General features: G+C 40.3%; 2 protein-coding genes across 2 annotated transcripts; both read left to right on the forward strand.

Moving 5' to 3' along the window:
* Positions 1–123: 123 nt before the first annotated feature.
* Positions 124–6,417, forward strand: LOC109194618 (extracellular calcium-sensing receptor-like). Its single transcript, XM_019345150.1, has 6 exons — positions 124–297; positions 379–654; positions 910–1,137; positions 1,219–1,342; positions 1,422–1,526; positions 6,367–6,417. The coding sequence occupies exons 1-6, from the start codon at positions 124–126 to the stop codon at positions 6,387–6,389; spliced, it is 930 nt and encodes a 309-aa protein (XP_019200695.1). The 3' UTR covers positions 6,390–6,417.
* Positions 6,418–7,266: 849 nt separating this feature from the next.
* LOC100705889 (extracellular calcium-sensing receptor) lies at positions 7,267–12,511 on the forward strand. Its single transcript, XM_005459610.3, has 9 exons — positions 7,267–7,520; positions 7,728–8,022; positions 8,172–8,258; positions 8,460–8,729; positions 8,951–9,157; positions 9,241–9,516; positions 9,882–10,109; positions 10,196–10,319; positions 10,409–12,511. Exons 1-9 carry the CDS (start codon positions 7,285–7,287, stop codon positions 11,338–11,340), a joined length of 2,655 nt encoding a protein of 884 aa, XP_005459667.3. The 5' UTR covers positions 7,267–7,284; the 3' UTR covers positions 11,341–12,511.
* The last annotated feature ends 290 nt before the right edge of the window (positions 12,512–12,801 follow it).

Raw genomic sequence — 12,801 nt, forward strand, 5'->3', positions numbered from 1 at the left:
CAACTACTTGAATTGCATGATAATGTCCCTAAAGTATTTTTTTTTTAATTTCAATATCACTTTAAACATTTGGTTTATTACAATGCACAGGTAGTGAGGCAAAATGTAACTGGCCTACAGTGGATGGCCAGTGAAGCCTGGACAGCAGCTGCTGTGCTCCAAACATCTCACCTTATGCCATACCTGGGTGGTACACTGGGTATTGCCATTCGTCATGGGGAAATACCAGGGCTCAGGGAATTCCTGTTAAAAATACATCCCACTCTACATTACAACAATAGCTATGGAAATAGCATGGTGAGGTTTTTACCTTTACTATGGTATGTGCAAGAACTAGATATTATCATAATTCATATTTATAAAATCTACATATTTCAGGTGAATCAGTTTTGGGAATTCACATTTCAGTGCAAATTTTCACCAGTTCCATCAGGCTGGCTGGAAGATGGAGGTGCGGTATGCACTGGAAAGGAAGATCTAGAAAAAGTAGACACTGAGTTCTTGGACATTTCCAGCCTCCGGCCTGAGTACAATGTGTACAAAGCTGTGTATGCTCTTGCACATTCCCTTGATAACATGCTGCGTTGTAAGCCAGGAAGAGGGCCTTTCACTGGAGACAGCTGTGCCACTCTGCAGTCACTGGAGCCTTGGCAGGTGTGATATCAATTTGCCCTCCACCTATGAATAAATGGTTTCCTTGTAATTACTTTCAGGGTGAAATTCAGTGTTTAATGAATTTAGATCAAAAAGATCATTGACCTGTGTACGTACATAATTTTATTAGTGACTTATCTTGCAAATTTCTATATTATATGTATAATATTTTATTTCATTATTGAATACAGAGTGCCACTCTTTGCCACTCTTTGCAAAAAATAAGTTAATTCTCATAGATCCCTTTTTTAACAGCTTGTTTATTACTTGGAAAGGGTGAACTTTTCCACTTCATTTGGTGATCAAGTGTCATTTGATGAGAATGGTGATGTGGTGCCAATTTATGATGTGATGAACTGGTTGTGGCTCCCTGATGGAAGCACTAAAGTTCAGAATGTGGGTGAGATTAAGGGGTCAGCTTTCAGAGGTGAAGAACTCATACTTGATGAAGACAAAATCTTCTGGAACTTTAATTCCAAAAAGGTTAGATATGTTTTTTCAGACTTTTTGTCACATGTACAGTAAATATTATTCTGGCAGTCAATATTTAATTTTGTCCAATAGCCACCTCGATCAGTATGCAGTGAGAGCTGTCCTCCTGGTACCCACATGGTGAGAAGGAAGGGGGAGCCCAAATGCTGTTTTGACTGCATCCCTTGTTCTGAGGGAACAGTCACCAATAAAAGCAGTAGGTGTTTATCTTTCAACATGGAAAATTTAATTTCTTTGAAATATAATATCCATTTTACTATCTTGCCCTTTTTTAGATTCATTTGAGTGCACCAGTTGTCCAGAGGATTTTTGGTCAAACCCCAAACGTGACCACTGCGTTCCCAAGAAGACAGAATTCCTCTCCTACCATGAGCCTCTGGGTATTTGTTTGGCAGTAACTTCACTTCTGGGCACATTCATATGTGCTGTTGTTCTAGGGATTTTTATCTACCATCGCACAACACCTATAGTACGTGCCAACAATTCAGAACTTAGTTTCCAGCTATTGCTGTCGCTCAAGTTGTGTTTCCTGTGTTCACTGCTGTTCATTGGACGACCCAGGCTGTGGACATGCCAACTCAGGCATGCAGCATTTGGGATCAGCTTTGTGCTGTGTGTCTCATGCATCTTAGTAAAAACCATGGTTGTTCTGGCTGTGTTCAAAGTCTCCAAGCCAGGAGGGGGAGCCAGTCTGAAGTGGTTTGGTGTTACGCAGCAGAGAGGAACAGTTCTGTTTCTTACATCTATTCAGGCAGCCATCTGCACTGCTTGGCTTGTCTCTTCCTCTCCATTTCCACATAAAAACAGCCATTATCACAATGATAAGATCATTTTTGAGTGTGCAGTTGGGTCCAGTGTTTGTTTTGCAGTGTTATTGGGTTATATTGGGGTGCTAGCTTTCCTTAGTTTTCTAATTGCATTCCTGGTGAGGAATCTCCCTGATAGTTTTAATGAGGCCAAGCTCATCACATTCAGCATGCTGATCTTCTGTGCTGTGTGGGTGGCCTTTGTACCTGTTTATGTCAGCTCAACTGGAAATCGTGCAGATGCAGTGGAGGTATTTGCCATTCTTGCTTCAAGTTTTGGACTCTTATTTACACTGTTTGGACCCAAATGTTACATAATCCTGATGAGACCAGAGATGAACACTAAAAAAGCAATAATGTGTCGTGGAAAAGAATCATAATATTTTTTCCATATATAGTAGAAAAGTACGTGCAGAAAACTAAATAAAAATATATATAACACATTTAACCAAATATACTGTACCTTAAAAAAATTATATACATTTGCATCATGGAAATGAGAACATAGAAACACAGTCAGGAGAACATATTAAAACCTTTTTTTTCATGATCCCTTTAAAAATTTTAAAAAGGCACTTATATTTTCAAATGCTAATATAGATTATGTGACTTATAATTGTTAAATTTCCCTTATACATAATTCATAAAATATTTTGTCTAAATAAACAAACCTCTAACTATAGATTCTTCCACGACTCATGGTATATTTATGTATAATTAGCATATCTGGAGTTATGGGATTATTATTTATCAGTAACTGATGACTGCTAATAAAAATATTGGTCAATTTTTTATAATGATTGGACATTACATCACTAAGGATATGAGTTTCAAAGTATCAAAATGGTAAAAACACGTCTAACTAAAAAAGCAAGAATCCACATTTTTAATATATATTAATTCTATGCAAGACATATATATATATATATATATATATATATATATAATGGCGCGTTTGTCAGTGCCAGAAAGTGATTGTCTGTGATGAAGAAATCTCAGTACACTCCACAATTCACTGATCACGTTAACTCAGTTGATAAACATGTCGAGTTCACTAGAGAGGATATGAAAAATGACATTTTAAAAGAATGCAAAATTTCCATTAGTAACAGGGGACACTGGAAGTCGAAACAAACACGTATGGATCAGTATTCAAAGGTTTACTCTCAACATCCACTGGCGCACAAACAGTATACAGTCTGTAGCTACAGTGCTACAGATGCAAAGACACAGTGTGCAGGTAAGAAGAGTTAAAAAACAAAACGAGACACATTTTCTGAAAACACAACATCTCTGTGGGTTTCAAACCACAACACTGGCTTCACCAATGATTGGTCCACCCCAACGATTGTGTTCCTGGATACAAACAGAGTAATATAGTGTATGTCTAAGTGCATCTTAGAAGAACTCAGATTACATATTCTCCCCCTTAGTTTACATGCCAGATTTTTCAGCTTCCTCTCACAGTCCAAAGACATGCAGTTAGTGGGTTTATGTTAAATGGTGTTTCTAAATTGCCCATAGTTTTGAGTGTGAGCAGTTGTCTGTCTTCCTGTGTTAGCCCTGCGTAAAACTGGTGACCTGTCCAGGGTGTATCCCGGTTCTCACCAAATGGTAACAGGGATAGCCTCGTAAATTGGATAAGTGAAAGAGAGAATGGATTACACTCGAGTGGAGAATACATTTCATTACAGTAGATGTCTTTTGGAAAGTGCTGTAAGTTTAAGGATATAATTTCTTCACTATTACCTGCCAATGCAGTCCAAAACACATACCCAAACTCTTTCCCCACAGAAAACGATTATCTCTTTAACAGTGCTACAACTTGAGTGCATAAAACTTATGCTACTTTGGCTCTTCTGAATAGGAAAGGCTCAAATGAGACGTACTTGACTCCCTGGTGTAATTCTTGCATAACAAACAGATAACAGTAACCGTAAACTGTAGAAGAAATGGCATTTCATTAATTTAGAAGATCTTTATTACAAAGCACTTTGTAAATCTAGGACATCTTAATATTCATCACTGATTGAAGAAAATAAGAACAACCCTGGTTCTCCTTCGGCACTGTAACCAAGGCGCCAAAGAGTCAGACACCTGTTGCGCCAAGCATTCCTTTCAACTTAACTATTCATGACTTCATGATTTTCTTCACAAATAGAATTTTAACCCATCCATCGTTCTATTTTCTTCCGCTTATCCGGGGCTGGGTTGCGGGGGCAGCAGCCCAAGCAGAGAAGCCCAAACCTCCCTCTCCCCAGCCACCTCCTCCAGCTTATCCGGGGGAACACCAAGGCGTTCCCAGGCCAGCCGAGAGATGTAATCTCTCTAGTGTGTCCTGGGTCTGCTCCGGGGGCCTCCTCCAGGTGGGACATGCCCGGAACACCTCACCCAGGAGGTGCCCAGGAGGCATCCTTGTCAGATGCCCGAACCACGTCAACTGGCTCCTTTTGATTTGGAGGAGCAGCAGGCTCTACTCTGAGCCCCTCTCGGATGGCCAAACTTCTCACCCTATCTCTAAGGGAGAGGCCGGCCGCCCTTCGGAGGAAGCTCATTTCCGTCGCTTGTATCTGAGATCTCGTTCTTTTGGTCACTACCCACAGCTCGTGACCATAGGCGAGGGTAGGGACCAGAGATGGGCAGTAACGCGTTACTTGTAACGCGTTACTGTAATCTGATTACTTTTTTCAAGTAACGAGTAATGTAAGGGATTAATATTGCAAAAACGGTAATTAGATTACCGTTACTTTCACGTAGGAACGCTGCGTTACTGCGTTACTAAAACCGTGATTTTTTTGCGAGAACGTCTCATGACAGTGACGTAAGTGAGTGCGACGTTCGTGACAACAGCTGTCTGCAGATCATAATATATCGAGTGCGGGACAGAGTGTAGCATGCAGCGTTTAAAGTGTGGAAGTACTGACCTTATTTTGAGTTTGATTCCATAAAAAGTGACAAAAACATTAGTGTCCGTTGTGCGTGGGAAGAAAACTTCTTTTTACAGCGAAAAAACCCCTAAACTTCCAAGCAAGCACCGAGTATACTACGACGTAATGTGAAATTCACAGAGAAACTCGCGGATTCTTCCACTGACCGCTGCAGCACACCTGCACCAGGGTAAACCTCCTACCCCAGTCCTGCTTTACAGGTGAAAATAGAGCAACAGGACCGCTAGTCTTTGATTTTATTTATTTTCTGCTGTGTTTTACTTGCATCTATTTGAAAGAGTGAGTGTAAACACAAAAAAATATTTTATTTTATGTGCTGGAATGTGCAGAAAATAGGTTTAAATGTTAAACAAATTTCTTCCAGTCAGAGAATGTTGCATATAATTTAATTTTTGCTTGATGCATAAAGTTAAAAGATTAAAACTAATAAAACAAGTTTTAAAAAGAGACTTTTCCATTTGATTACATTTTGTATGATGAATTATGCAGAAAAAGTAGAATTGGGCTGAAAGATCTATCGCTTTATCACCTATTCAGGTTGTAAATCGTGTTTTTAAAAAGTAACTAAGTAACTAAGTAATTAATTACTTTTGAAAATAAGTAATCAGTAAAGTAACGGGATTACTTTTTGGGGGAAGTAATCAGTAATTAGTAACTGATTACTTTTTTCAAGTAACTTGACCAACACTGGTAGGGACATAGATCGACCGGTAAATTGAGAGCTTTGCTTTTACGCTCAGCTCTCTCTTCACCACGATGGACCAGTACCGCGTCCGCATCACTGCAGCCGCAGAACCAATCTGTCTATCGATCCTCAGTTCCTTTCTCCCCTCACTCGTGAACATGACCCAAGGTACTTAAACTCCTCCACTTGGGGCAGGAACTCATCCCCAACCTGGAGTGGACACTCCACCCTTTTCTGGCTGAGAACCATGGCCTCAGATTTGGAGGTGCTGATCCTCATTCCCACCGCTTCACACTCCCCAAACCGTTCTAGTGCGAGCTGGAGGCCACCACCCGATGAAGCCAACAGAACCACATCACCCGCGAAAAGCAGAGATGAGATACTTGTTTATGATTGGTGTCAGTGATAAAGGCTTTGGTTTCATTGACACTTATGCCTGTTTGATGTGCAAATTGGAGTGGGTCAAGCTGTGAGTTGATAAGGGAGACTATGTACTTTTTCACAAGTTCTCTATGGCTTTCATCACATGGGCAAAGTGGCTCCAGCTTTCTGGAGGTTATCTGGCTACTTATCGATAAAGGAGCATGAAAAAATATGGGAACAGGTAAGCTTGTCATATTGTTGTAAGACCTGACACAACACACACAACTACACATCCAGACACTGTTTGTGCTTATGATTTCACTTAATTCACTCTGTAACTGGATCCACAGGCTGACTTTCTCTGTGTGCCTTGCTCAGGAACTCTTACGTAGTCTTTCCGGCTCTGCTCGTCCTCCAGGTCCTAGTGTGCTACGGAAATAAGGGAGGCATGATCAGATAATGAGTACCAGCCACACTGACTAGCCTCACAACCTGCCACATCGCCTGATAACAGCAACTTGGGTTTGAGGGGAAAACCATGGTAGTGCAGAACATGGACCCATGAGATGCCACCCTTCACACCAAAGAAAACAAGGTAGTGTTCAAGGGTCCTCACCAACTGCTGCTTGCCTTGTTCTCGACCTGAGCTGTCTGACCACTTTTCAGCCTCATTTACTCCACCAAGTCTGAAGATTGTAATGTTAAGCTTAGCCATTTCTGCTGGTGAACTCTCGGGGCACACTGTTGCTGGCCGTCCTATTTAGCCAAAATAGAAGCTTCTAAATCAGCTAAGTTCTAAAGCAGGGTCTGCTGGCTAGACATCATAAGAAGCTGAAAATTAAAGGACTAAGAGCTTTTAAAACCTCTAGACTCTGGGCTGTCCCTGTCTAAGATGAAGATCTCTGATTTTGGTGGTCTCTTTTTTTTCAACTTGCATGTGGTTAACTTTTTTTTTCATGTTCTGGAATTAGTTGTGAAGCATTTTGTGAGGTTTATTTTGAAAGGTGCTATTAAATAACATTTTATTTACTTACTTGCCACGTTGGATCAACTACAAGACTTCCTTTATATTGACTAAAAAATATAAAATTTAAATGAACAAAACAAAAACACACAAAAGAGCTCATTCCTTGTTGATAACTAATTAACTTACAGTGTTATTGAGGTCTACCTGCATACAAACGTATCTCAAATGACATGTCCTTTAGGTCCTGCCACTGCTCCTTGTTTTTCCCTTATGGGTGGTATGCAAGATTAGTCTACACAGCAAGTCAATAAAAGGGAATGGCAAAACAATAAAACCTAACGACTAGGCTCAGAAAGTCAGAAAGCTGTCATGTGGTCATTATTACAAACCAACTTGCTCTTATTCATTTTGCTGTATTCCTGCTTTTTTTCTTCTGTAGCCTCTTCTCTGTTTCCCTCTTCCTGTCAGTTACAGAGACAATTTCATCTAAATGGCATGCACAAGAGTGGAGATGTCATTCTGGGTGGACTGTTTCAAGTCCACTTTTTTTCAAGTGTTGCTGACCTGTCTTTTACCTCAAAGCCACAACAGCCTACTTGCCATGGGTAAGTATGTTAGGGAAAAAAGCAAAAACCTAATAAAGAAACTGTGGGGGAATCATTATTAATATCCATCTTATATCTAGAACTCTCTGCATTAATACATTTGAAAAAATGCTTGTGTCTTGAATGAAACATCTTCTTTAATTGTGGTTTATAATAGTATTTGTGTAACATGTTTTCCAAGTATTCTGTTGTATTTTTCTTTGTTAGTTTTTATGAACTAGGATTTAGGCAGGCACAAACCATGGCTTTTGCTATTGATGAGATCAACAGGAACTCCAACCTGCTGCCAAATGTAACTCTTGGATACACTCTTTATGATAACTGTGTCACACTTGGAATTGGATTCCGCGCAGCATTGTCATTAGCCAGTGGTCAAGAGGAAAAAATTATATTAGATAATAGATGTACTGGAAATCTCCCAGTCATAGGGATTGTGGGTGATTCTTCCTCTACACATTCTATTGCCATTTCCAACGTCTTAGGTTTGTACAGAGTACCCATGGTAAGTGGTCTTCTTAATCTTGTAATAGATACCTTGTATAATTTGATTTAATAGCAAATATAAAGCCACTTAATAATAGAGCTAACATGATAAAAATAATAAAGGAGTACAGACTTTGGATATTTATCCATAGTGTGTATTTTTCACAGGTGAGTTATTTTGCCACTTGTTCCTGCCTGACTGACCGTCAAAAGTATCCATCCTTCTTTAGAACAATACCAAGTGATGCTTTCCAGGTCAGCAGCACAATTTCACATTTGTCACTAAATTAATATAAAATAAATAAATAAAAAAGAATAAAATACCTGTTTTTTAACAGAATGTATAATGATGTAAAATATTTTTTTCTACCTGTGTGCTGTGGAAGTTGATCTGCAAATACTGCTATGAAAGATTTTTTTGTCTTTGCGCTCACCCTTTAATTTGTATTTACATAGGTACGTGCTATGATTCAGATTCTAAAACACTTTGGCTGGACTTGGGCAGGTCTTCTTGTCAGTGATGATGATTACGGACTTCATGCAGCCAGATCTTTGCAATCTGAGCTCAGTCTGTCGGGTGAAGGATGCCTGGCTTACTTCGAGATTTTGCCCTGGGACAAAGACATGGATGAACTCAGGAGAATTGTGAATGTGATGAAAAAGTCCTCAGCTCGAGTTGTCATTGTCTTTGCACATCATAGTCGCATAGTAAACCTTATGGAAGAGGTTTGGGTTTAAAACAATTTAATTATTACTAGTTGCAAGAATATAGATCATTAGAATGTGCAAAACATGTTTTAGATGTCTGTGTGAATGTGTAGTAAAAACTAGTCATGTAGAATTAATTTGCAACATGAGCATCTACTGCATCTACTGTAATATTATGTGACTAAAGTAGTTTTGAGCTACAATATCACATTACAGATTTTGTATAATACAATACACAGGTAGTGAGGCAAAATCTAACTGGCCTACAGTGGATGGCCAGTGAAGCCTGGACAGAAGCTACTGTGCTCCAAACACCTCAGCTCATGCCATACCTGGGTGGTACACTGGGTATTGCCATTCGTCATGGGGAAATACCAGGGCTCAGGGAATTCCTCTTACAAATACGTCCTGACCTACATCACAATAACAGCTATGGAAATAGCATGGTGAGAGCTGAACTCTTTCTTATCGTATGTCCAAGATGTATATATTTTCATTTTTTGTAAAAACCATTTTCAATAAATTTCAGGTGAATCAGTTTTGGGAATTCACATTTCAGTGCAGATTTGCTCCAGCTCCAGCAGGCTGGCTAGAAGGTAGAGGTGCATTATGCACTGGAGAGGAAGATCTGGACAATGTGGACACTGAGTTTTTGGATATTTCCAACCTCCGGCCAGAATACAATGTGTACAAAGCTGTATATGCTTTAGCGTATTCCCTTGATGACATGTTACGGTGTGAGCCAGGAAGAGGACCTTTCCGTGGGCACAGCTGTGCCACATTGCAAACATTGGAACCGTGGCAGGTTTGATATCAAATTGCACTCCATTAAATGAGAAAATCTTTTGCTCTATAATTACTTTCAGAACAGAATGTACACAGTAGAGTAAATGCAAAAGACTAACCATGAAAAAGTTTGAAAGAGCTAAAAAGATGTTTTCATCCTTCTGAACTGGAGTAATGGTTAATATATTTAGATCTGAGAGATAATTAACCAGTATGCATATACAGCAGTATTAGTGATGTGCTATCTTTGATTTTGAGTTAGATTGTAATAATTTTATATATTTATATAAAACAGATTTAATGTTATATTTGATTATTTAATACCAGGTGCCACTGTTTGCACTATGAAAAGTAATTTATTTATTATAAATCCCTTTTTAACAGCTTGTTTATTATTTGGAAATGGTCAATTTTACCACTCCATTTGGTGATCAAGTGTCATTTGATGAGAATGGTGATGTGGTGCCAATTTATGATGTGATGAACTGGATGTGGCTCCCTGATGGAAGCATTAAAGTTCAAACTGTGGGTGAGGTTAAGAGGTCAGCTTTCAAAGGTGAAGAACTCATACTTGATGAAGACAAAATCTTCTGGAACTTTGAATCCAAAAAGGTTAGATATGGTTTTTAGACTTTTATATTTTGGCACATGTATAATATATGTAATTCTGGCAGGTAATATTTAATTTCATCCTATAGCCACCTCGATCAGTATGTAGTGAGAGCTGTCCTCCTGGTACCCACATGGTGAGAAAGAAGGGGGAACCCAAATGCTGTTTTGACTGCATCCCTTGTTCTGAGGGAAAAACCACTAACAAGAGCAGTAAGTTTTTATCTTTCAACACTGCATATTTAATTTGATTCATATTAAACATAGTATGTATGATACCATCTTCCCCTTTGTTTTTTTAGATTCCTTGGAGTGCACCAGTTGTCCAGAGGATTTTTGGTCAAATCGCCAGCGTGACCACTGTGTTCCTAAGAAGACAGAGTTTCTCTCCTATCATGACCCTTTGGGTATTTGCTTGACAGCAACCTCACTGCTAGGAACATTTATATGTGCTGTTGTTCTAGGAATCTTTTTCTACCATCGCAGAACACCTATAATACGTGCCAACAATTCAGAACTTAGTTTTCAGCTATTGCTGTCACTCAAGTTGTGCTTTCTTTGTTCACTGCTGTTCATTGGACGACCCAGGCTGTGGACATGCCAACTCAGGCATGCAGCATTTGGGATCAGCTTCGTGCTGTGTGTCTCATGCATCCTGGTAAAAACCATGGTTGTTCTGGCTGTGTTCAAAGCCTCCAAGCCAGGAGGGGGAGCCAGTCTGAAGTGGTTTGGTGCTATGCAGCAGAGAGGAACAGTTCTGTTTCTTACAGCTATTCAGGCAGCCATCTGCACTACCTGGCTTGTCTCTTCCTCTCCAACTCCACATAAAAACACCCAATATCACAATGATAAAATCATTTATGAGTGTGCAGTTGGGTCAACTGTTGGTTTTGCAGTGTTATTGGGCTATATTGGGGTGCTAGCTTTCCTCAGTTTTCTAATTGCATTCCTGGTGAGGAATCTCCCTGATAGTTTTAATGAGGCCAAGTTCATCACATTCAGCATGCTGATCTTCTGTGCTGTGTGGGTGGCCTTTGTTCCTGTTTATATCAGCTCACCAGGAAATTATGCAGATGCAGTGGAGGTATTTGCCATCTTGGCCTCAAGTTTTGGACTCTTGATCACACTGTTTGGACCCAAATGTTACATAATCCTTTTGAGACCAGAGTTGAACACAAAGAAAGCTATAATGGCTCGCCGCAATGGATCACAAAAGATTTTCCATATACAGTAGAATGTATCTGTACAATGTCCAGATATTTTTTTTATTTAAGATTAGATGCAATTTAACTAAAAAAAAAAACACTGTCTAAATAAACAAAGCAATAAATATGGTTTCATACTGTTATGTTATATTCCAGGATATTTGGTCTGGAACTGATGTTCACTGAGAAAGATACAGTGGGGCAAAACCGTATTTAGTCAGCCACCAATTGTGCAAGTTCTCCCACTTAAAAAGATGAGCGAGGTCTTTAATGTTCATCATAGGTATAGCTCAACTCCCTCCAGCTTCGGACAACAACAAGAAGCCCCGCTCCCCTTCCTGCACACAGTTCTCACTTCTTCCTGCATCACAACCAAACATATATCTTTAAAAAACAACAACAGCCAACCTAACACGAGGGGGGGGGTGGTAGAACGCAGCTCCTGCAGGGGGTCCCTCTGTGCAGGCTCATGGGGGCTTTGAACACCTACCCTAGAGAAAGAGGTAGGCGTTAAAATCCATTGTCCTCTATAGCAGCGGTCCCCAACCTTTTTTGCGCCACGGACCAGTTTAATGTCAGACAATATTTTCATGGACCGGCCTTTAAGGTGTTGTGTACAACAAAATAAAATGATACGACCAAGACAAAAACTGTTGTATTTTGCAGATATAATATTAAAAGCGAATTCACTGTGTAATTGTGTAACTTTATTAGCAGTGTCCTCCTAATAAGCGCCAACAACACTGAGAGTAACATTCTTGTCATGGTTCCTGTGCCTGTCCGGCTGGCCCCGCAGGGCTACGTGTTTATTGTTTTGCTCTCTGTCTCCCTCGTCGCTCTGCCTGGGTGGAGCTCACTGCTCACGCACCTGTTTCCCATTATGCTGCTGTGTGTTTGGCATTTAAGACCGGGATGCAGATCCTCTCACCGCTGGATGATTGTGCAAGACACGTTAGTGATCCACCCGAGCCCTCATGAACGTTCGATTAGTGTCAGTTTGTGACTTCATGTAACCACCCTCTAATGCGTGCAGTTTCCTGGACCTGTGACCTACCCGCTGCTTGGGATGTGCGTGAGTTGGAGTGAGAAAGTGGAGTACGAGTGTGAGAGAGCCTTCCCTTTCCCGGACTTCCACTTTTGGACACTTGGATCCCTGGATTTCCTCCATTGTATATACTGTGCACCTGGTGACTGTCTAAATAAAACTTTGTTTGAACTGAGAATCCCGGTCTGTGCCTGAGTCTCCTTTACCACACGTGACAGAATCATCCAGCCACGAAATGGACTCAGCAGATTCAGCTGCTTCAACCCCCACCCTCGCCACATTGGCAGCTATGATGGAGTGTCATGACCAAATGTTTGCTCACAATAGAGGAGAACTTGTGAACCTTCCAAGATGCCGCCAGTGTGCTCGGCTTGCCGTCTCCGTCCTCGTCTTCTGTTGCTTTTCGTCCTTTTGCTCTGTCAAGAGATTTATTCTAAAAGACACT

The sequence above is a fragment of the Oreochromis niloticus genome, linkage group LG14 (assembly GCF_001858045.2).
Source record: "Oreochromis niloticus isolate F11D_XX linkage group LG14, O_niloticus_UMD_NMBU, whole genome shotgun sequence".
Taxonomy (NCBI): Eukaryota; Metazoa; Chordata; class Actinopteri; order Cichliformes; family Cichlidae; genus Oreochromis; species Oreochromis niloticus.

What these genes read in the sequence shown, in the direction of transcription:
- LOC100705889 (XM_005459610.3), top strand. Translation starts at nt 7,285, where the DNA reads ATGTGGTCATTATTACAAACCAACTTGCTCTTATTCATTTTGCTGTAT. An exon ending in GTTTGTACAGAGTACCCATG is followed by an intron (nt 8,023 to 8,171) that starts GTAAGTGGTCTT and finishes TATTTTTCACAG; the next exon opens with GTGAGTTATTTTGCCACTTG. An exon ending in AAACATTGGAACCGTGGCAG is followed by an intron (nt 9,517 to 9,881) that starts GTTTGATATCAA and finishes CCTTTTTAACAG; the next exon opens with CTTGTTTATTATTTGGAAAT.
- LOC109194618 (XM_019345150.1), top strand. Translation starts at nt 124, where the DNA reads ATGGCCAGTGAAGCCTGGACAGCAGCTGCTGTGCTCCAAACATCTCAC. An exon ending in AGTCACTGGAGCCTTGGCAG is followed by an intron (nt 655 to 909) that starts GTGTGATATCAA and finishes CTTTTTTAACAG; the next exon opens with CTTGTTTATTACTTGGAAAG. An exon ending in GGAACTTTAATTCCAAAAAG is followed by an intron (nt 1,138 to 1,218) that starts GTTAGATATGTT and finishes TTTGTCCAATAG; the next exon opens with CCACCTCGATCAGTATGCAG.